The sequence below is a fragment of the Alligator mississippiensis genome, chromosome 4 (assembly GCF_030867095.1).
Source record: "Alligator mississippiensis isolate rAllMis1 chromosome 4, rAllMis1, whole genome shotgun sequence".
Classification (NCBI taxonomy): Eukaryota; Metazoa; Chordata; order Crocodylia; family Alligatoridae; genus Alligator; species Alligator mississippiensis.
In genome coordinates, this window is record NC_081827.1 from 74,791,037 (window position 1) to 74,815,044 (window position 24,008).

At 43.1% G+C, this 24,008-nt stretch overlaps 1 protein-coding gene across 8 annotated transcripts in view; it reads right to left on the bottom strand.

Annotated features, from left to right (window-relative positions):
- The window catches only part of OSBPL8 (oxysterol binding protein like 8), a 157,819-nt gene that overhangs the window by 51,167 nt on the left and 82,644 nt on the right, over positions 1–24,008 (bottom strand). The window contains exons 1-2 of one of the 8 annotated variants that reach the window (XM_019493817.2): positions 16,015–16,254; positions 6,544–6,742 (exon numbers count right to left, since the gene is read on the bottom strand). The exons of 5 other annotated variants lie outside the window; for them this stretch is intronic. In XM_019493817.2, coding sequence (XP_019349362.1) covers positions 6,544–6,688 — 145 coding nt within the window. In that variant the 5' untranslated portion in view covers positions 6,689–6,742; positions 16,015–16,254. Of the gene's footprint in view, positions 1–6,543; positions 6,743–16,014; positions 16,255–24,008 lie in introns of those variants that run through there. 2 more of the 8 variants (XM_014595857.3, XM_059726108.1) reach the window with 2 other exon arrangements.

Below are 24,008 nucleotides of genomic sequence, written 5' to 3' on the forward strand. Positions count from 1 at the left end.
TATCTCTGTAAAAAAATGCTCTACTCCATCAAGAAATCATTGGGCGCAGTGCTGGAAATACTCAATGATGTTCTGTTGGCTTATGCCAGAATCCACACAAGATCATTATGCTCTCTTCTGACATTTAAAGTGTCTGAATCTCTAAAGTCAGAGTTCTGATATGGACTTACATCTGTGCACAGTCCCTAGAGGAACTCTGACAATCCTATTAAAGCCGTTTAGGCATATTTCTATGCAACACAGAACAAAGAGCTGCATCTAGGCCTTAACATTTCTGGACATTAGGTAGAAACATTAAATGGAGAATAGGTCAGACAGTGCTACCGGAGTCTGCAAGGACTGATTTTATTAAGTCGTGTGCAACTGGGATAAGCAAGAATGTGCTGACGTTAGGCTCGTCATTAAGAGGATAAAGCTTCTTAAGGCACCTAGGAATTCACAGCTTCCTTTTAAAAACCATGGTGGCTCAAGGTCCTTCCTTCCAGATACATGCACATACATACCCACCCTCTCTCTGCCATCTGAAAGTTTGTTAGGAACCAGACTTAAAAATTAACTGCACTTAGTACAGTACAAGATTGAATATAGATTGCCTGGGATATAAGTACTTTCAGAAAAGTGCACAGCCATCTTTATCTCATCTTGCTTCCATTTCTCTCTTTGGCATTCAGTTGCCCGAGTTTTATTGATATACCTTTCACAATTTTATGATTTCATTACTTAATCACGTGCATAAGCACAATGGTTACACTCATTTGATATTTGAGAATGTTCTACATTTTGGAGCCCTTTGGCAGTAAGCAGTTTTGGTTTTGGTCTTTTTTTAAAATGAAATAAAGATCTGAGATATTTGCAGCGTTTTTCCCAGAAATGTCCTCAGATAAAACTAACTTTTCCCCAACTACGTTAGAGATGGTTCTCTTGAGTTGTGAAAAGGGGTCTAATGCTGAATGCTACTGCTAGTCTTGCCACAGTCTTATACAGAACCCCATTTTTGCCATGCATTTTCACAAGGTGGAAGTACCTTAGTATTTCACCTTCCTTAATAATGTTAGTCTATAACAGGGATGTTAAATCCCTGGCCCACGGAGCCACGACATCTGGCCCACCAGGCTCTGCATGGGTCCAAAAAATTTGGCAGGAGGGAGCAGTGGCAGTGTTAATTGCCGTTCTCCTGCAGCCGAATTTCTGAACTTGCAGAGAACCTAGCGGACCAGACAGCATTGCCCTGCAAGCATGTGGGGCTGGGAGTGTGAGGCTCAACCCCACAAGAGATCTGCCCCATGGATTGGCCCCATACCACTCATCCAGCCTATAGGGATGAAACGTTTAGCACTACTAGGCTACAACCTTTAAGAAATTTTGCCCTGTTACATGTTGAATAGACAGTTTTGTTCAAAAAGCATTTTACTCAGCATGGACTCTGGTCGGATTAGCTGCCTCCTTGACTTATGACATTCTTGAACAATTTGAGTTAGAATTGTGTTATAAATGTGCTGGTTGGAAAAACAAACAACCCCCCCAAAAACCAAAACACACATCTTTTAGAAGCTATAAATGCCAAAACCTAACTATAAATATAGATGAACTCTTGAAAGATGACAACATGGAAACAAAAGAAAGATATGCAAGTCTGCACATTAGGCTTTGTGTCATTGCTATATTTGTATATCTGCTGGCCCTAAAGCAGTGGTGGGCAAAATATACTCTGTGAGGCCGTTCTATCCGGCCTGCAGGGCCCCTAAATAAATGTTGACAATTATAATTTATCTGTCCTTGGTTCCTGTGAAAAGTGACAGGAACCAGGGGCAGTAGAACCCAGGGGAAGCCCAGCAGGCTCCTGCAATAGCAGGGCATGCCTGGCCCTGCCACCCCCACCCAGGCAGAAGCCCCAGGAGGGGCTTCTGGCCTGGGACCACGTGGCTGCCGCGGCACGGGAACCTCAGGTAATGGGGGGGCACGGGGGGAGAGGCAGGAAAGGAGCTGGTGCAGAGCACTGGGAAAAGCAGCCCCTCCCCCACCCTCCCTGATGCACCCGCGCGCAGCCTGCACGGGGCTGTCCTGAGCAGGCACAGGCAGCCCCACATGGGCTGCAAGTGGTTACAGCATGGGGCACCAGCCATGGAGTGGGTAAGAGGCTGCTTCCCCCCCCCTCCCCACTCAGCACCAGCTTGTAACCTGGCCCTGCTGTCAGCCTGGGCCCTGCACCGGCTCCGGCCTCACCTGTCGGGGCTGCACCACAGTGGCAGCAGCTGTGGCCTCCCACTTGCCATGGGCCCGCCCAGAGCTCATGCCGCTGTAGGCTGCCACCACCACCTTTGGGCTGCCAAGCGTGGGATTTCCAGGTGGGCAGCAGCAGCAAACACTGCCCAGCACTGCAAGTGGGGGGGGCCACAGCTGCTGCTGCCACAGCACAGCCCCAACAGGTGAGCCCGGAGCTAGTGTGGGGCGCAGGCTAGCAGCAGGGCCGGGTTACAAGCTGGTGCCGAGTGTGGGGGAAAAGCAGCCCCTTGCCCGCCTTGTGGCCAGCAGCCCACATGGCGGCCACTCACAGCCTATGTGGGGTTGCCTGTGCCTGCTCAGGACAGCCCCATGTGGGCTGTGAGCAGCTGCAGCAGGGAGCACCAGCCACGGGGCAGGCAAGGGACCGCTTTTCCCACTGCTCTGCACCAGCTCCTTGCCTGCCAGCAAGCAGGGGGTTGGGGCTGTGCGCTGCCCTCTGCCTGGCTGGGGGAGCACTGGGAGTGAGTGGGTGCAGGAGTACAGGGCCCACACCGGTGTCCCAGGGCCCAGAATGGGCGGCAGGAGTACAGGGCTCCAGCAGGCAGGGGCTCTATGGAGCCGGGCCAGCTCCCCCTTCTCCCTGCTGGCGCAGCCTAGCCCAGCTCCAGACCCCTGCCAGCCTGCGCCCTGCTCTGGGCCCCACCAATGCTCGCCCTGGGATATTGATCCCAAGATGGTGACCAGGGGGCAGGGCACCTGTCAAGGGGCAGGGCTACCCATGCAGCCCTAGACAGATTGCCAAAACTGGGTAAGCAGCCCGCCACCTGAAATAATTGCCTGCCCCTGCTATAGGGTAAAATGGAGTCAAATTTATCTTAGTTTGACAAATTTCAATTTTGCATTTCATTTTCTTGGTACAGTCATCCCTGTTTGACTGGAAGCTTTAAAGCATAGTTTACAGATGAGAAAGATCAGTGTAAGCAGATGTACTAACCCAGGAATCTTGAACATTTATATAAAATACAAAAATCTGACTGCTGAATTGCTAATCCATTCAGATTTATGGACTACGTTGACCTTTGAGTTGATGAGAAATCCTTGGGCCGGGATGGTAAAAATGACCAACCCAACTTTTATTCAATCCAAAGCAGCAAATTCAATTCCTAGGATAAGTTATGACAGCTTTAGGGGAATTCTAAATCAGGCTGAAATTCAGATGTCCAACAGGCTTTACTGGCACATAGGGATTGTGGCTATAGCTCTGCTATTCCATTCCAACAGTACCCTCGCCTGCCACATGGCATCCTGGGGACCAGCTATACACAACACACCTTATCACAGATACTGTCATGAGCCTTTAGGGCTATACTGTATTTAAGCCTGCTTTTCAACACCTTTTCAAAACAAATATAGCTTTGGCATATGCCAGACTGTGGCCCTCATCTTAGGTTCGTATGGCATGATCCAAAACCCACTAAAGTTAACCAAAAATAAATATATACAGAATTTACTATTTGTCTAGCAGTGGCTTGGGGCTGCAGACCTCTGGGCCACATGGGTCTTCATGCCGCCCTGCCCTCCACCTCCCCTCCTCCACCACGTGGCCCAGTCTGTTTTGCCCAGGCATGGGGGCAGGAAGCAGAAGCTAGAGGAGGGAGAAGAAGCCTGAGGACGGAGGCAGCAAGAACGGCAGAGGTCTGTGGGCTAGGTGCTAAGCCCCTCACATGCAATTAGTTAGGCAGCCCTGGTTTATTTCATTTTGATCTGGCTGAAGTACAGTTTCAGAACTAAGACGACACGTTTTGTCATCTCTGGAAGTCCAATTACTCAGCACAGTCAGTCATTGAGTTATCTAAACACTCTTCTTTGTCAGTTTGAGAGTGACATTTGGGAGCTTAAGTTAATTATGGAAATTCCAGTAGTGAGTTTTAACATAACTGTGTTAGTTTCACCAAGCAGCACTTGCTAAGTATCCTACAATCAACTTTGGGAAAGAAAAAAACAGGCATCTCCTTTGTTCCAAGGGCTAAATCTTATATTTCTCAAATAACCCCCTTACTTGGAGCACCAAGTAAGGGTAAAAATATAAAGTTCATCCTTGTCTACTAACAGAGTCAAATAAGTAAATATTGTCCCTTATTATAGGGAAATAAGTACTGATACAAAAGCCACAGATAAATCAGGAAAAACATCCAAGATAAACAAGATTTCCAACTTTGATAACAAGGTAAGCAAAGTAAGATTAATCTGAGCAATGGCCAAAATGCAGTTTTGCAGGATACTTAACAGGAGAATCAAATTATTTGCAGAAGAATTAAAATGGGTCTAGTCTGAATATTTACGGCAAGAGAAAATTTAAATCTGAAAACAAGAGATGAGATGGTACAGAATGGCAGCAGGTCTGTCAGTACCTGCCCCATAGAGACTCCCAACTTTTAGGTATTTAAGCACAGCCAATTTTAAAGTAGACTATCAAGGACTAAATTTCCAGCTCTTGTGTACAAGGTTGGAGGGTGGGAGGCAGGTAGGTGGCTGCTTTAGCTGGGACTGGCCCCAACCTGGGTTTGGGGCAGAAGTCAGAGCTGCAGTAGCCACCTACCTCCCACCCTCCAACCTTGTACACAAATCCAAGACAAGAAAGCTATCCCCCCACCCCCACGTTGAATGGGGAGGAAAAATTTCATCTTGGATCCAAGTAAACGTGTGTGTATACTATACTATAGTATACATGCATACACACAATACATATAAAATTTCACATACACACACACACACACACGTGTGAGCTTAAGGAGTTGTTTGCTTTAAAAAAAAAAACAAAACAAAAAAACGGTAGGATGTACCTATTTCACTAAGTCACATATCTTGATATTTATCTACACAAGATAGTCACAACAAGGTAGACATAATTACAAGAATGCTGGGGTTGTTTGACCCCAGCATTCCTTCCCCCTCTCAACCTTAGCAACTATGAAGCTTCCAAGAAGTGTGTGCACATTTCAGATGGACTTTTCCAATAGAGGTTTCTAAATTTTCTGTTTATCTTATTTCTTAAGGAAAATGTCATTCTTCAATCGACAGCCAGGGATGTATTTATTGTGCAGGCCTACTCTGGAGGAAGGACACTTTGATCCATGTTTATTGGACCAGTGATTACCAGGTGGCATGTGCTTAGCTTACCAGTACAATGATTTAAACTGCCAAGCCGTGGGTTCAAGAAGCATGAAGTGAATTGAGTTCTCTCAGAGTACCTTTACCTGTGAAAGATTTTGCAAGCCAAATCAAGCCAGCAGCAGTATTTCAACAGCTTCTTAATCCTTGAATTGTGCCTTCAGTGACACTGCAAAACCAACTGCCTTCTATGAATTTTCTGAGATTTAACTGGAATTGTGTTAACTATTCTGTTAAAGGCATTCAATAAAGGAAAAACCTAGTTTCTTCTACTAGAGTTCTTGGCTCCATTATGCTTACCTGATATAGCAATAGCAAAGTTAGTGTCTCAGACGTATGCACATAAAAATAAGTACCATTTTTACAATGATATTTTCACACTGTAACTGCTCTGCAGATGGGGGGGGAGGAGGGGGGGCGGGACGGGACGAACTAGAGGCTCAGCAGCAGACTTTTAAAGATCAAAGGTTTCCTGAAGTGGGCCATAGGAATTCATGAAAGTAGCTGATGTGTGCATCTTGGGTACACCATGAAATTATAAAAATCCTCTTGTGGTAGAACTAGTAGCATTGTTTCCTGCATACCTCCCTGTCAGTACAAGTATAAGGATGTATCAAGTCAATTACTGGAGATCCTTGCAATAAAAAGGCATGTTGGGGTTGGGGAGAAAGAAGAAGATTAGCAAGACTAAAGTTTTAGCCTTAACTCATCTTGTTTTGTCATTCTAAACAAGATCACCACCATGTACGTAAATTGGGTAGCCGTTGCGAGGAACATGCTAAAAACTGAATGCATAGTTTAAAACCTTTGGTATAATTTTAAAATAAGTCCTTAGTGAATATTTTCATGGGCATCGCATTTTTCCCCCCCACCATTATAAACGACTGGCTTAAGAGAGAGACAGTCAGTTGAGAACAACCACCAGCTATCCAGTCTGCACAAAATTCTTTTCAGACACTCAATTTCCTTGCAAAAGAAAAAGTTTCCAAAACTTTTTTCTAGCGATTCTTCACTACCCAGTCAGAATCTGCAATATTCTTTTGCGGTTTTGGTACTACCAGCACATCAGCCTGTTTTTCAAAAACGTTGCGTTTCGGTGAAGTAATTTTTGTTAAGCCCCAGAGCAAAAAAGCGAGACAAAACACAAACCTGGTAAAGTAGGAGAAAGTTCATTGTATCCTCCAAACGAAGCATTCCGGACAAGTTTTCGGCCATCGGTTCGCAGAGGAAACACAGTGGATGAAATTCCAGCACATGAAGAAAACCTACGTCGCAGCGGACCTTCTTCCTTCATGAGTTAGTTGTCTGTGTAAGGATTATGCTCACTCAGCAGGCTGGTTAACATTAGCTGGTTGGAACAAGAATGTTGCAGTAACAGCTTTTTGGCTCATTCTGATTGGTGAGGTCCCAAAGGGACATGAGACAAACGAAGGACACATGTACACAGTAAAATTAAGATACCAGAAGTTGTCAAAACAGCAATGAACTGCAAGAGGTTATGCTACCAGCAGTGATTATATTAGGAAACTGGAAGTGGAATGGCTTTGCTCCCATTCCCCACCAGCCCACATACTGAAGTGGCATCAAGTCTCCAGTCACCTTCTGTTCATTACAGAGCATGAGGCATCTCTGAGCATGAAGCATCTGTCATTATTTAAGACCTCAGAGATTGGATTTATTTTACAAATTCCTCCGCCTGCTTATTTCTTGAGCCCCAAATGTATACCATACAGAACCCCCTCCCCGCTTCAAAATCTATTGTGCAATTCTTATTTGAGACCTCGTGGCAGAACAATACACCGCCATGACAAATCTGAGATGGATGACAATGTTTTACCTCTATTTTAGGCTCTAGTCTATACACCGTTTACCAACAATGATGACGACTGTTAACGATGAAGCCTCACCACTACTTTATTTTGGATGCAAGGCAGTTTTAATTGCTTTCAAGGAGAAAAGCAAAACGGGCATCCACATTTCCATTTCTGACCAAGGGAAAGTACATGCCATAGAAAACAAACAAACAAACAAACCAGGATGTTGGCTTAAGGAACACATTATTTAATGGGACAGCTAGGTAATGAACACTTTTAAACCTAAGTTTTTCATGAAGGAAGAACGGACTTATTTCAGATGAAATTCTGACCTAACTTTGTAGGACGCTGATGAATTCAACTTTTATTAATTCTGATTTATAGCAGGTAAATCACCAAATAAGCTTCCCTAAACCTGTTTATGCATTTTGTGTAGTCAACTCTTGCTTCCCTCTGACAATTAGCACTTCCGCCTCTCTTACTTGTTTTCTTTTCTGCTAGGCACTTCTCTTGCTTCCTACTACACTGCACTTCAAATAAAACCCCTGGTGAAATCTGGCTTACGCACCAGAAAATATAAGAAACACCACTCCCCACTCTGTCATGCCCTGCCCTCCTGAAAACAAAAAGTTACGCCAACTTGGTTCTTTCCTCACAGGATAGACATTTCCTCTTTCACTGGAAATTCTCAGATCAAAATGAATAATAAAATACAGTCTCTGGCTAACACTAAAGCACTCCAGTCTCATAAGGTCCCATGTGCCTGAAAGTCACACTGGCTCACAAATACAGAAGGCAGCCAAATTTTTCCATCCATAAAGTTATAGTGCAGCAAAATGAAAGAGAAAGAAAAAAAATGGAAGAGCATTTTATCTTAAGTTTTCCTAGTTTTCTGCTTTTCCTTATGATGCTAAGGATTCTAAAAATGCATGCAGTCTTCTGATGGCCCAGTGATGTTTAAGGCATGACAAGGCAAGAAAGGTATTTAAAAAAAAGTTGGGACTTGAAATTCCTGAACCTCATGCCCCATGCAGAAACAACCACAGCTGCAACACCTGGAGGTAACTGAATAACACTAGCACTGAGCATTCAGGACCATTCCTAAATGTTGATGTTTCTAAATCTGGCAGCTCAACCCAATTACACAGAATGGGGAAGAAGCAAGAAAGAGTTAATGAAGGTTTCCTACAATTTAGTGCATGGTAAAAACAAAACAAAACAAAACAAAAAAACAGTGAACCTGTCCCAACACACTTGTTTCTGCTTCCTCTTAGTTTTATTTCTAGCCAATCATACTCCACCACTTTATTAGCTATTATTCTTTTTTTGAAAAAGGTATGGCACGTACTATTTTTCTAGTAATTTCAGAGAAAGACAGATAAATGATTTGGATCGCTGTAGTTCACAGTTGCATTCATTCTTCAATGAATTATGTAACAGTAAGCTTGCCTTGCTACCATGCTTTTTATATCATTCCATCTTCCTGAAGATGCCTTTTTTATTCAAACAATGCACTTGTCTGCAGCACCTGCAATGCCTGGATCCAGTGATAGAAAACAAGTTATACAGTGCTTCTGTCTACCTATCATTTTAATTTTGTATGCACTTATAAAGTCAAATGTAAAAAAGCATATATGTTCAACTAGCATGCATGTCAATAGTTCTTTGTTTTTTGGGTTTGGTTTTTTGTTTCGGGGGGTGGGAGGGTACAGGAAGAGAGGAAAACTAGACAGCAGGTGGCAGTTTAATAATGCATGCACACCCGGTGAGGTACAGTACTTTCCTCCAGGAATTTGCATTTTAAAAAGGCTTCAGTTCCACATACCTAGTTCCTCAGTCTGAAAACTGAGGGCTACCTTCTGTCAGGGAGTGTCATCAATATATCCCCCAATTCTTGTAAATTGGTACAACAGAGGAAACCTACAACCAATTTTATGTCACAGTACATTGTGTGTGTGTGTGTGTGTGTGTGTGTGTGTGTGTGTGTGTGTGTGTGTGTGTGTGTGTGTGTGTGTAAGTATTACATGTAGATGCAAAGCACAATGGCTCCGTTTCTACAATAGAAGATGGCTGTTTTTAAGGCTAGGTTAATTTTTTTTTTTTACGTAAAAAAAAAAAATTGTGCCTGCAATTTTGTTATGGGCTTCCTCTTTCTCAAGAAAGATTGCTGAAATAATTATAAATAATAATTTAGCATAATGCTAGAATCTTAAGCCATGTGATTACATACCATGGCTCCATTTTTACAGGTTACTCAGGAAAACAAAACCCTCTAAATTTATGGGGAGAGAATCTCTTTAATTAATCAAGCATAACCAATTCTCTCCTACTCAGTTATGAACAGAAATAAAACTACGTATTTTGAGAAAAGACTGAAGCTCTTAAAAAAGAATTAAGTGGAAAAAAGAAGGAAGACAAAAGGAAAGAAAAGATGAATATGCCATTTGCTCCAGCCCACAACTTCTGCAGTTGCTCTACTGTGTCCACAAGTTGCACTTGGTAGCCAAGGTAATTTGTCCTAGCAGAAGGAAAAGAAATACCGGCTGAAAATTAAGAGGATACACCCTCCTCTAATCTAAGCACTTTCTCTCTCACCTCAGATGAGCTACCTGCTCTAGATCTGCCCCTTATACTGCCAGGGTAAGCTAATTTTCTCTTCAACCAACCTCTTCTTTTTTAGTCAAGGAAAAAGGTATGGGGACAAATCTACTTCTTAAGGGTCCAGGGACATTTATTCCTTCATTCTAGATCCAGGCTGTCAATTTATTGGCTTTGCTACACAAAATTTCTGGCTACAAGTATAGGAACATGGAACTGGAAAGGGCCACCTGAGCCATCAACCTAGTCCTCTAGAGTAGACAGGCAAGTATAAATGGATTATTAGTGGCCTCACACTCTAAGAGTAACAGAAACTAAAGCAATTGGATTCCCTGAGGTCAAAGTTTTCCCCAAAGGAAGACAGGCTTATATTTGCACCCAAAGTGTCATAAAAGAACCCAAATAGTTGTTCCACACCACTATCTTTGAGAAGCTACTGTTCAATAAGTCTGAGTATCGGAGGGAAAAAAAAAAATCTTGTTCCCCAACATTTGGCATACACAAAGTAAAATAGACACCTCATCCCTCCAATTGGCTTTTACTATGACACCTAGCTCATGTTTACTACAGCTGAAAGCAGAACACAAATAGAATTATACAAAAAACAAGAAGGGGGGGAAGAAAGACCCATGCCCAAGCATTCCATAAAGTGCTAAAAACAACACTTGCTAAAATATTGAGGGATAATTTCCTATTTCATTCCTACATCTTGGCTAGGGACAGAAGTTACATATAAACCAGTTTAAGTGATCAGAAACTAATCTAAACCTGTAACAGGATAAGAGTTCAGGGCACATAAACCAGTTTCAAAATGGTTGAAACTGGTTTAAGATACAGCTGGTTGAATGTCGTATCAGACTTAACTGATCATACTTATAGGCTTGGTGTTGCTACACTTGCTAGCACCATGACCAAAAGGGACTTGGGGGTCTTGATTGACGATAAAATGAACAAGAGCCCCAATGTGATGCCGTGGCCAGCAAACCAAACCAAACCAAACTCTGGCATGCATCTCAAGCAAAACCAGGGATGTCATCCTCCTGCTTAACTCTACCTTACTGAAGCCACAGCTGGAGCCCTGCATCCAGTTTTGGGCCCCCCATTTCAGGAGGGATGTGGATAACCTTGAAAGAGTCCAGAGGAGAGTAACCCGTATGATCAAAGGCCAAGAGAGCAAGCCTTATGAGAGGCTCAGGGACATGGGACTCTTCAGCCTGGGAAGAGAAGGCTCAGGAGGGACTTGGTGGCTGCCTATAAGTACATAAGGGAGGGTGCATCAGGATCTGGGAGAATAGTTGTTCACTAGGGCTCCCCAAGGGATAACTCGGTCTAACAGCCACAAACTTCTAGAAGGCCAATTCACCTGGAACAGACTCCCCCGCCCCGAGGTGGTGCAAGCACCTACTCAGGACTCATTCAAAAGGCGTTTGGATGTTTATCTTGCTGGGATTATCTGATCCCTGCAGACTTCTTGCCTCTGGTGGGGGGCTGGACTCGATCTCAAAGTCCCTTCCAGCCCCTAACGTTTATGAAATCTATGCTTTGGGTCAGACTGGTTTATGAAGCTTCTGTTCCAAACCCTTTCCTGGTTCAAGTTAGATCACAGTCCCACAGCACCCCAGCATGGTTTTCAGCCCTGGGCTGGGCTGTGTTGTCTGCTCCAGAGAGCAAGGCTGGCCCACCCCTTTAGTCGCTAGCTGGAGCAGTAAGGGCTGGCTGGGGTGGGGGGTGGGGGGGGATGGGGAGGGAAGGATGGGAGTTAAAAACTCACCTTGCCCAGAATATAGAGCTGCTCTGCCAGCTTAATTAGTGCTGGCTGCAACTGTAGACTAAATCCCAGAAGCACATGGAAGCAGGAAGAGGAAGCGCCAAGCAGCCCTAGGAGTCCTGCTGCTGTAATGCTGGACTGCAAATCCCAGAGACCTTGGGGGCAGCAGGAATACTAAGTGAACATACCTCCCAGACTCTGTTTATAATTTTCAATCTATAATTTAAGAAAAAGAACTATGCTACTACCTTCCACCAGTCCTGCTGTTCCCTCCTTCCCGTCCTGTCCTCCCCCCCACCCCAAGCAGAGCACAGGCTGGGCCCCAGCTATGCCCGCTCTGCTCCAGCAGGAAGGTGGGAAAAGACTGAGTGGCTAGCAGGCCAGAATGCTCTGGTGCCCCCCAGCTTCTGACTTGAGCCACTGAAGACATGTGGCTGTATTTCCTGAATCAAAAGGTAAATGTATGTTTATTTGCTTATCAGTTCAAACTCTGCAACTTAGATTAACCTGAGAAGACTGAATCAATTCAGCCTTGGGCTTTTTGATGGTCTGTACTTAGCCCCTCACTTTACACCATCGCAAAATTAAAAAGGATTCCAAATCAATTCTTGTGCATTTGAGTTTACTTGGAGGTAGCTTATTGTCAAATTATTTGGCCCCATTTCACTTAGAAAGGATGGAACAGCGCTGTCTGAAACATACACACTTTTTTCTGGTTTTATAAAGGAATTTAAGGCCCACAATGGACAAAAATCAATATAATACATTTTAGTTAAGGGTGTACCAATAGAGAATTTTTTAGCAAGCCAATTTTTAACAATCCATATCGGCTGATACCGATCCGATTCCAACATGCAGCCCAGCAGCATGGAGCGTAGAGTCCAGCTGATAAGTCAGTTGTAGGGGAAGGGGCAGGGGTAGGGAAGCTGATTGGAGGGCTGGACCGAGGCCCCCACACAGGGGGAGAGAGTGGAGCTGGGGATCTGGCAGGGGCTGCACAGCCAGGGCAGGATGCGGAATGGAGCTATGAGCAGCTCATCTGGGAGGCACAGGGAGGGGACAGCTCCTGCCACTGCATGCACCCCAGGAGGGCATATGGGGTGAGCGCCCCCAGACTTGTGGGGGTTGAGGGCGGGCTGAGGCCAGGGTGGCGCCAGGCTGTTCCAGGTGGAGGGGCTGGGCTACAGAGGGGAATGGGACTGCAGCCTCCCCAAAATAATTTCCCGTAGCCCCCCCTGCTCTCCATGCTGCTGGGCTGCGCTCCTGGCCACCTGGATGCTGCTCTGCAGCTGCACATGTCCACAGGGCATTTAAAAATAAAATCAGCCACATTAGCCAAAAAAAGCTGAAGTCAACTTTCCTTATGATCAGTGCCGATCCGATATGGGACCAATGCATTGGTGCACCTCTAGTTTCAGTGTTAGGTTATCTCTATACATGCACTCGCTTTGTGCATTTCAGCACCTGGGCTAGGGACAGACAGTCAAAAAGTCTGAGGCCGAATTGATTCGGTCTTTGCAGGTTAGTCTAAGATGCACAGATTAAATTGAAGCCAAAGTGACCAGACATTTACCTTTGATTCAGGAAATGCAGCCACATGCCTGCAGTGACTCAGGCCAGAAGCTGGGGGCGCTTGAGCACAGCTCTGGCTGTGTGTTTACTTCCTCTTCCTGCTGCCCCTAGGGTCTCTGGGATTTGCAGTCCAGACTCGCTCTGCAGGGTTGCTCATCACTACTTCTTCCTGCTTCCAGGTGCCTTGGGGATTTGTAGTCTGGTCACAGCCAGCAGTAATTTTGAGCAGAAGGGGTGTTTAACCCCCATCCCTGACCCCAGACCCCACCCAGGGTTTGCCTGGGGCTGGGGTAGGGCAGCCCCCCCCCCCACACCCCCCTGGAGACTGGACTGCATCACCAGCCAGGCTTGCTCCACCCCACTTGTCAGCCAGCCCTCATTGCTCCAGCACTGGGGGCAGAGGGGTGGGCCAGCCCTGTTCTCTGGAACAAACAGTACAGCCCGATCAAGAGCTGGAAAGTAAGCCCGGGGGGGGGGGGGGGGGGGGGGGAGGGAAGAGAAATGGACAGACAGATGACAACACCATGATTTAACCTGAACCAAGAAGGGGTCTGGGACAGAAGTTTCTTAAACCAGTTTGACCTAAATCAGTTAGGTCTGATACTACACTCAACCAGGTTCATCTTTATCTTAATACAGGTTTATCTTTATACAGGCAAACTTTGAGAAGTCCAGATTTCCATCCTTAATAGTTGAATTAAAATGCAGTTTTTAGCATCTACTCTAATTTTAGTGGAGAGGTAGTTAGCTGTCAATTTAATTTTGCTGAGTGGGTTTGGCCACAAGCATTTAGTAGTTCTCCAGTCTCAAAAGAAGTGGAGAACTAGAAATTGACTAAGTTACTTGTATAAATAAGTACAAGTAAGCTTTCCATGTTCCTTCACTTCAGGCCAGTGCATTTGAGAAGAGGATTTTTTTTTCCCTTTTAAAGAGCTACTGCTATAACACTGCAGCGCTGTTGGGCTCTGGAAGACAAACAAGGGACAGTCTGTACTGCCACTGTACATGTTGTGCAGTCAGCATCCCACTTCATTCCATGACTACTGAGATCCAGGCCAGGATTTCTGTGCTCTTGATACAAGCAGCACATGATTTAAAGCAGGGATTCCCAAACTGTGACCTAGAGATCCCTGGTGATCTGCAAAGCTGTGCTAAGTGGCCTACAAACTACATAATGCCCACTACATTTTCAAATACAAGTTTGATAAGTGTAGAGAGAGACCCACAAGAATTTACCAATACATTTAGAAATCAAAAGAAAGATATTTTGAACAAATTCTACTCTAAGATCAGGTCTTATGGACCAAAACATCATCAGGTTTATAAAAATGAGGGGGTAAGAATGTGGGTGCACTTTTTGCTCCTAGTCTCAGAACTTTATTCTCTTGTATCCACAATGAACATTTTGCTGTGAGCTGGCAAAAAAATCAATGAGAACAAGCAGCAAAAAACTACATACTTTTAAAAGACATGCACAAACAAAAACTACCAAACATGTAGCTACCAGAAAACTACAGGCAGGGGACTAATCAATGTGAACTGTGCAGTAACCAATTCTAAATCCTGACCATATTCAAGCCAGAGAGCACTTGTGCTTGCAACAGTTCAAATTATTTTAAAGATCATTTTAAAATTTACTTAATAAATGCAACCACCTGCATTGCCTAGGTAAAAAATGTAAGGTATTACAACACCATGCAACTCAAAATGGTAATTGAGTAAAGTAAGAAGCCAACAGACAAAAGGCCCTATTGTCTCAAGTGTATACACCACATTATTTTTCCAAAGTAATCTTTTGACATATTCTCTTCAAATGAAGGCTGCATATCTCTTGCAAACATTTTGAAGAATATGATGGATACTCCTTATTTGCTTGCAGATAAACCAAGGCTTCTTTGCTAGTAAATTTAAAGCCAGTTGATAAATCTATCACATCACAAGGCTTAAGACATTCTTTTATGATACTGCTTGGGGCAGAACTAAATCTGAATGCAGAGAAGAGAGGCAAACAAGCGGTCTAAACACTTCCCAGCACAAACAGCTTGCAAAGGTTGTGGTTTTAATATGATTTTTTTAAAGCAGAAAAATCTCAAAATGCATGTGCTAATCAAAAGGAGAAAACTTTGCTAGGGGATAGATGTATTAGTGGGCATACCAAATTAAAAGGTCCAAACTAAATACCCCGCACTTAACGCTCCAGAACAAAACAGAACTTTTAAACGAAACTAAATACTGTGCAAAAAAAAATTATAAAAGCGGATTCAAGACACAGGGCTATTATGCAATCAAGTAATGTTACTATTGTACCAGTAACCTATTTAAGGAGTTTTTTCCTTTGGAGGCAGCTTTCAAAAGGAGAAGGAGAGAAAAAAAAAAGTGTTTTTGTTGGGATGGCAAAGGGGGGAGGGGGAAAAGGAGGAAAGAAGAAAGAACAGGGAACATTTTCTTTCCTCCTTGAAAAACAGCTGGACAGAAACAAATCTTAAATGAATTAACTCTGCAAAAGCTGAGAAGGGGAGGCAAGCTTCTTAACCAGACCACTATCAAGTGTGAGACAGTAATACGGACTAACATTTCTAGTGCTATCCACCGACACGCCTCAAAAAGCAAATCTGTAAACAAATCTCATATTACACACCTGGCACATGCGCGCATATACACACAAAATAGCAGCAACAATAGGTATAATTTTAGAAAACTGGCAGTATACTTGGACTCCGCATATATCAAACACAATTAAAAGGCAAACTCCTAAGCAGATAAATCGCAGTAAAACTTTCTAAACAGCTTGAATTTTACATTTACTTTTGCAAACAGCTGCTAAGTCTCTCTCCTATGAAAGCAACAAGCTTTTAAAAGTATACTTGCCTTCAGACACCACCGGTGTTTGATTCACAAGAGAGACATCTGAGCCACAAGACTGTTCATACTGCAAGATGTGCTAATCTACAGAGGGAAAACCAATTTAACCCTATCAAATATCCTCTTCCCTTTTGTAATTTCAAGGCAGACTATTTATGTCGAGATATAACTAACTCCTTAAGCACATCGGATTATAGTCACACATTTGCATCAAGGTTCTCTGCAGCTTGTTGACAACTGCACTTGGTTGTAGCCGGCATCTCACTGACTGCGCTGCATCTGCTCCTCCCACCTAACCACGTAGCCTTCTTCATTACTCAGGTTTCAACAATTTTAAAATCAGCAGCACTTGTGAAATTCCCCAGGGCAACAGTTCAGGTTCAAGTAGGTCAGCTTTACTGAGATTTACTTGCAAAGAAAGCATTTGTTGAAAAGCTTTATTCTTCTGAGCATTTATGGCGATACACTGTGCCTTTTGAACACATCCCCATGAATAGTTCAGATCTCTGCTGCCCCCGCAAACAAGTAAATGCAATTTTAAACAAGCATCAGTCCTCTACCATGGGGCATATTGTTTCCAAAATGTAATGCTTTAAATGCGTACACAAAGGGAGCTCACGTTGAACTAGAATTCAATAGGGTATGCTGTTTGAAAAGCAAGAACCATACCAAGACGCTGTCTTTTAAAAATTATTGCATACAGAAAAAAATTAAGCAGGCAAACGTTTTAATTTGACAATATGAGAGATTTAAAAATTAATAAAATGGAGCTCAACACTAACGCGTTACCACCTCCGACTGGGACCCAACTTTTAGACATTATCCCAATAATACAAGCAAGCCCATTCAAATAAAATTGGAGTTCACGGAACTGAGCCCTCCAAAGTATAGTTTAGGTTCCACGAGGCATATTTTTTCCATCATATTTCTCTAAGTGAGTGATATGGCTACTATACAGAGAAAGAAATACAAGTGTTTTCATTTAATACACAAGTGTAATTAGACAAGTCAGACTCTCTCTCTATTGGTATATATGGCAGCACATTACAAAGAACTTAGGTTCAAGGGGGTCAAACATATGACCCCACAGGCTGCATCTGACCTACAAAGCCTCTCTAACTTGCCCACTGGGCTACCAGAAGTTGGGGGCTGTGGCCTGCCATGGAATTCGGGGCCCCTTTGGCCCCAGCTGTTGGCAGTGAGCTCAGCTTGCCACCATCATCCCCAGATCCACCTCCATGGATTCGTTGTCACCACCAGACCCCTGACTGCATACCCACCTGCTGCCCCCAGGCTGGATCCAGCCTGCAAAGAACTGCAGTCTAGATCTAACCAGGGGCCCCAGGTGAGTTTGACACCCCTATTTTAGCTCAAGTAGTATAATCAGCTCAGAGTCTTTGAGCGTTCCCTTAATGGGGACAGGCTCAGCTACACTACCTGCTCAGTCCCTCTTTGTTGCACTTGTAGGCTGGAGTACTGCTGGAGCCATGGTGGTCCAGGAAATGTGCGAGAGCAGGGTTCTTTTTTGCGATATCTTTTATTGGACCAATTCTGTAGTTATGGGAGAAGTAGGCAAGTTTTTGGGCACAAAGTATCCTTCTTCATCACAGACAATTCATAGCAAGATAAGAGATAGCGTAAGTAAGTTTACCTTCCTAGCCAAATTTAGGCAATTGCCATGAATGTGGTACATATGAAGCAGAATTACAATCAACAGGGATCACCAGAATAAGTAGAATGAAAGTGTAAGAAAACTAAGAACTGAATTTTCAGGCAAAGCAAAAAGGAAGAGAATACACATTACAAAGAAATAACATGATTAAATACTCTGTTTCATACTGCATTGGTTGAGATCCATTTTCTCCAAGCCCAGCTTAATTTCTAAAGCATTAAAGTATGGCAATATTACCTAAAAAGAACAGGTCAGAACCAATACATGCAGGCACTTTGACTGCCATTTCAAACGTCCTCTGGAGGGAGATAAAGGTCATGACTTACCATTAAGTAAGTTCTGTCTTGCATCTCTTCAAATTTGCCCTTTTGTTTTATTTGGTGCACTAGTTTTCATAAGGCATTAGTCAAACAGATAGGGAGTGCTCCTTCTGAGAGAACTTTACTATACTCTTTATGCCATCTGCTAATGAATTATTGATTCTCCAATCTTAGCACCACTACTTTAAAAAACGATTACATTCTTAAAAGAACACAAACAGATAACATTTTCATCAGTCTTCACTCACCTAAAGAATCTCTTGGAAAACCCTCACGTAACAGTTAAGCAATCTGAGAGCTGAGGATGATAAACAAAGGCAGTCTGCCGAGTTTTTCCTTAACGATTCATCAACTCCCTTCTTTCTGGGACAGAGGATGCACCAAAAAGCTAGGCTGACAGACTTTGAAGGCACAAAGGAAATGATCAAGTTATATAAACCAAACTGGATTTAAAACAGCCTGGAAGAAAGGAGGAATTAATTTGGGAACTACCAAATGGTTATGTTTATGCAATTGAATGAGTAAATTAATTTCAGGCTGAATATGAGCAGGAAGTTCTTAGCCTCTATAATTTATTAGCATTTAAAGCTAGACTGGATGCAGTGCTCTTATATTTAGTCTAGAAAACAATTTTATTTTAGCAGGAAGATGCCCTGGATAACTAACATTAACTTGTTCTACCATTATGAGAAGGACACTTCTGTTACTGTATTCAACATGGCTTTGACAAGCAAGCTTGCAAATACTGAATTCATTTTTACTGCTGTAGGTTTGCTTTTTGCCCTTCAATTCAATGGCATTGGTAGAAACCAGTTTCTGTTTGTTTAGAGCACTGTTCTCTACCCCTCGGTGCCAAGTTGTTAGCGATTTGAATTCAATAGGAGTTTGCCTAAGGAGAGCTTGAAGTCTTTTAGAACTGAACATTACCAAGAGCTGCCTTTAGTGCAAGTTGGTGATTTGGTACTGGTAGCCAGCCCTCGGTAATGTTCAGTTCTAAAAGACTTCAAGCTTTTCTTAGGCAAACTCCTATTGAATTCAAATGCATCACACACACGTTACTTATTTACCTACTAGTTTTCTCTGTATATATACATACACACACAGTATAACCTCATAAATCCAGCGTTAACAGGACCAAGCACTTGCAGAAAAATTGATAATGCCACACTTCTTAAACTGGTGCAGCAACTGGTTGCGGAGCTGCATCAGGGGAGAGGGGGCGGAAGAGGCTGAATGCAGCGCAGCAGCACGGGGTGGTCAATGGCAGTGGTGGCAGCCACCACATGCAAGCTTCCCCCTCCACGTCTGGGGGGGAGGGGGGGGGGCAGGGGGAAAGCGCTGGATTTTTGATAATTCTGAATTTTTGGCATCTGGATTTATGAAGTTATACTGTACACACACGGGTTTCCCCTTGCTTTATGCCATACATGCATTCTTGGAAAAGGCACATAACTGGAAGCTGCATAAAGGGAACTCACTTTATAATATAACAAATAGGGATACATTCCAAGACCTCGACTGTCCTGACCCCCAGACCCATTTCTACCACTTTTACAAGACTGTTTAGGTACTCACCAACAGCAGACAGTTCACACAATCACAGGGAACTATCATAACGGGAATGGCAACAACAGAAACATGTCACAGACTATGAGTAAGGAGCACAGGACACTATATTTTGGTGCGCGTCACTCCTACAATGCACCGCACAAAGCAGCTGAATGCGGGCTCCCACCACTCCAGGTCGCATAAGAGTGAATTTATCATCTCACATATAACGTTTTTGGTATAAAAAGGGTGATCACATAAGGAGTAAATTTGCACATACAGAACCCGCATAAAGCAAGGGAAACCTGTGTAGAAAACCAGTAGGTAAACAAATAAATTACTTGCATCATGGTAGCATTTACATGAAAAAACTGAATCACTAGACTTTGTAAATATGCTAAGTAAGACTCCTGTCAAAGATCCTTCTAACATACAGTATTTCACCTATTTATTATGATAGCTGCAGTTTGGTTTGTGTCCTCGCTTCATGAAGTAGCAGTAGCAAGGCCATAGCAGAAGCATTCATGTTGTGACCCCTGTCAGATTAGAACAAAATCTGCTAAATATCGATCTATCTATCAACCAACAAATTGCAGACATGCATGATTTCTAGATACAAACCATCTAGGGCACCTGTACACGTGCAGCAAGGCTGCTCCAATGCACTGTAATTAGTGTGTTGGAGCAGACTGGATTGAGTCTGCTGGAGTGTGGCAATTACCACACTCCAGCAGACTTGGCATCACATGCATCAGCATCCCCGTGCTGAAAAATGTTGCCCGAGGCACTTGAACTGAAGGTCATTCAACAAACTTTAGTTAAAGTACCCTCCATTTTCAGCATGGGGACATCGATACATGTGATACTCCAGGTGCTTTAAATAGAGGCTCTCAGAGCCACTTTAATTAAAATGCCCTTCCCTCCAACCCACTCCTGGAACACATGTATAAACACCCCTAGTTTATGACAAGGACGTGAGAAGTAAATGTACAGTAGCTTAGTTTTTCTAAAAGGTAATGAAATATGATCTAAGCAGGAGTTTGGCAAGAGAGCACTGGAAAGAAATGATAAGGAACGACTGGTTTTGTTGTGTAATGGTCATGCAAGTTCTAGGGAGGCGTGTGCATCAGCATGTTTTATAAATAGTAACAGAACATCTATTATATACAGAACCCATAAGAGAAATTTGGGGGCCTGATAGCATCCTAGTGGTGGGGAGCCTCCACCTCCTATTTTAGAAACAGCAACTACAGGAATTCTGAATTGAACAAATCATTTTTTAAATATAAAGTTTCTAGAAAATATACTTCTGCTTTTTTCACATACCGCTTGCAATTATTTTACTCATTATAATTGAATGTCTCTTAAAAAAGAAAAAAAAAAAAAAAACAAACCCAAAAACCTGTCAACTTTTGCTCCTTCCCTCAAGCTTGGGGTTTGGTATAACTGCCCCCTCCCCAATTCACAGGCCATGGTTTCATATAACACAAGGGTCACTGCCAAGAACAAAGATCTGACGTACTGTTTATATATTTAATTCATAATGTCAACTAAGGAGACATCTGAAACTACCTTATTAAAAAACAACAAAATTAGTCTGTATCAAGTGACTACATTAAGCAGATCCTCAGCCCTTTCCCACTCTGTGAAAATAACTTATTTAAATTACACTGAAGATACTCTTAGAACACACTACTCAGCAAGACAGTATAAAGAAGCACTCCGCGCATCAGGAGTGCTCACATGGGACATCAGTTCAAAGTAGCTTGTGCACTGCAAATTGGTACATGCCAACTTCCCCACATAGACAGGCATAAGGTTTAAAAGAGAAGAAGTATATGGAGTCTTAATCATTTGTTTTGTGCGCTACCCATCTTTGGGAAAAATGAATAATGTTTTGTTCCAAAGAAAAAAAAAGTTTAGAGTCACTGGTCGACCAGGAGTAAAGGGCAACAGGTGTCCTACTCAGATGAATCTTTACTTAACACCACTAGGAAATGAGAGTATTTGACCTAAATAGCTCATGTTATAGTGGTTAGGCATGTTCCAACCAAAAGTAGGTCACCAGACCTTTCTTCCTTCAACTCCAACCAAGGAAGAGCCTCTCCTCTCCTGCTTCTAGTTGGACATGCCACTGAAATGACTCGAGTCAAAGATCTTCCTAACTAGCGCTCAGTGTTTCCCTATTTGACCTCTTGACCGCCTCTGGCATACGAGACCAAAAAATCAGCTTCAATGTCTTGTTCTTCTTTGGTTCCAATGCCCCCTTCTCTTTTCTCACTCCACGTGGCAATCTCATTTGCCAAAATCAGTTCATCTTTTATCGCTATGCTGGAGACTCACAAGTTTCTCTTTAATTCCAATCTTGCCTCCTTCCCTCTACACACAATTTAGCTCATCTTTTGTATGTCTACCCTTGAAAGTTAAATATTCCCCTAAAAGTAAACGTAACCTAAACTTCCTTACATTTCCTCCAAAAAACAGTCCTGCTACCTCCCTCCCCACCTGTCACTCAAGTGAGTACTCTTCAATTCAGTCTTTCCACTGAACCACCACCATAAAGGGCCGATATAAATCTCGGCATTTCTTCTTTCCTATCATCTTTAAGATCTACCTTTTATACTCTGTTCACACAATTTGTACTTATCCTAGGCCCTATTCCACATTTCTATTAATAATGTGTTTCCTTCCTGTGAAATAGATAAAAGTAAAGCAAGATTTATCTACAGAAATGCTTGGAAGACAGGTTTCCCAGCTTAGCACTTCAGCCTACACCTGTTCTATATTTCTGTTCTGCCAATGCCTCCCTTTTTTCCCCCACCTACAAACACAAAATTGCTCATCTTCAAATTTAAGGTCCTCTGCAGCTTATCAGAATGCTAACCTTTATTGCAGGGTCAGCAGTGTTTTTGGCCAGCATGCCAAGAACACCCTAACCTCGACCCACACTTCAACTTGGCATGCCAGAAGCACGTGGTGGCAGCCCATGAGGGGCTTGTTCATCTTTGCTGGTAGCTGATGAATGCATGTGTCCAGGCAGACAGCAGGGGAGGGCAGTTGGGGTTGTGCTGCTCCATCCGTGCCACATGCATCCTCCACTGCCATGGACCTAGTGCAGCTGTTTGTAGTCTGCCTGCTACAGCTGCCTAAAGCCAGGGATTTCTCAATTGTGAAAGGTTTTGATTCTGTCCATTTGTGAAAATATATTAAATCAAAATAAAGTAGCACTGATACAGGCCTAAATTAAAGGGATTTACAAGCAGCCCATTTGAAAAGGTTAATTTGTAAACCAAGGTAAATGGCTTATATTAACAAGTAGGGTCCTGCATATAGCTTTAAAACCCCAACCTTGTTTTCATTGCAGTTAATGCTTATCTGCAGTAACAATTGGTAAAAGCAAGAGCCTTCTTCTACCCAGAAAAGTTGCCTTCAAAAACATCTTCTATGCCATGTATTCAGATGACAATTCCTAACAGCAGAAGCCACTTCAGAGCACCACAGCATCAGAGCCAGCACACTGCTAATAAGAATCGACTGTATTTTCCAGCCAAGTTCATCTTTCCATTTATGATACAGAACCAAATCAAGATTTGCTGCAAAAGCAAAATCTCAGATGCTCTCGAAGTTTTCTGGCAGAAAAACTAGTAATTATATAGATTAAGTTCTAAATTCTTCTGCCTGTATCTTGCCAAACAAAACATTAAAACAAGTCCTGGGATCAGGGCCATCCGGGGGGGAGGGGGGACATGAATTGTAGTGGCCACCCCAGGCCCCGTGCTTTGGGAGGCCCCGCAGACAGTGCTGTACAGGCCCCACTGCAGCGCACCGCTCTCCAACTGCTCGCCACTGCCTCACCCTGCACAGGCTGATATGCCCCGGGCCCCCCACACCCCTAGGGATGGCTCTGCCTGGGACTGCAAAACTGCTCAGTCCCCCCAAACAAAAAGGATGTCTATAAATAGACACAGAAAGCACTTGCACTGCTTTTCATGTTCGGTATGGGACCCTTCAATAAGAGTCTTTTGGCTCCAAATACATATCTGAGATTACAGTTTAAAAGTTCCTTCAGTCAATACATTTCAAAGTAAATTACACAATTAACAACTACAGGAATAGACATTTTCAATTACTTATTCAGGCAAGCTACCAAATAGGCTGAACTAAAAAAAAAACCCCCACAACAAACCTTATTGTCAATCTATGAGCATACCAAACCTTGATCACTCTATAAAAGGTTGCTCAATCACTTCTATAAACATGGCTATATTTTAAGCCAAGTCCTGTGATATGGCTTATGATTGTCAAATCAGTTAACAATGAAGTATTCTCTGACTACTCAAATGTAGCAGAGCAAGGTACAGCCAAGTTTATTAGTACCAGCCTGCCACCCTCAGGCTGGCTATTTTACCTGTACCAAAATGTGAGAAGCAAGTGCGTATTGTTTGAGATTTTTGTTGTTG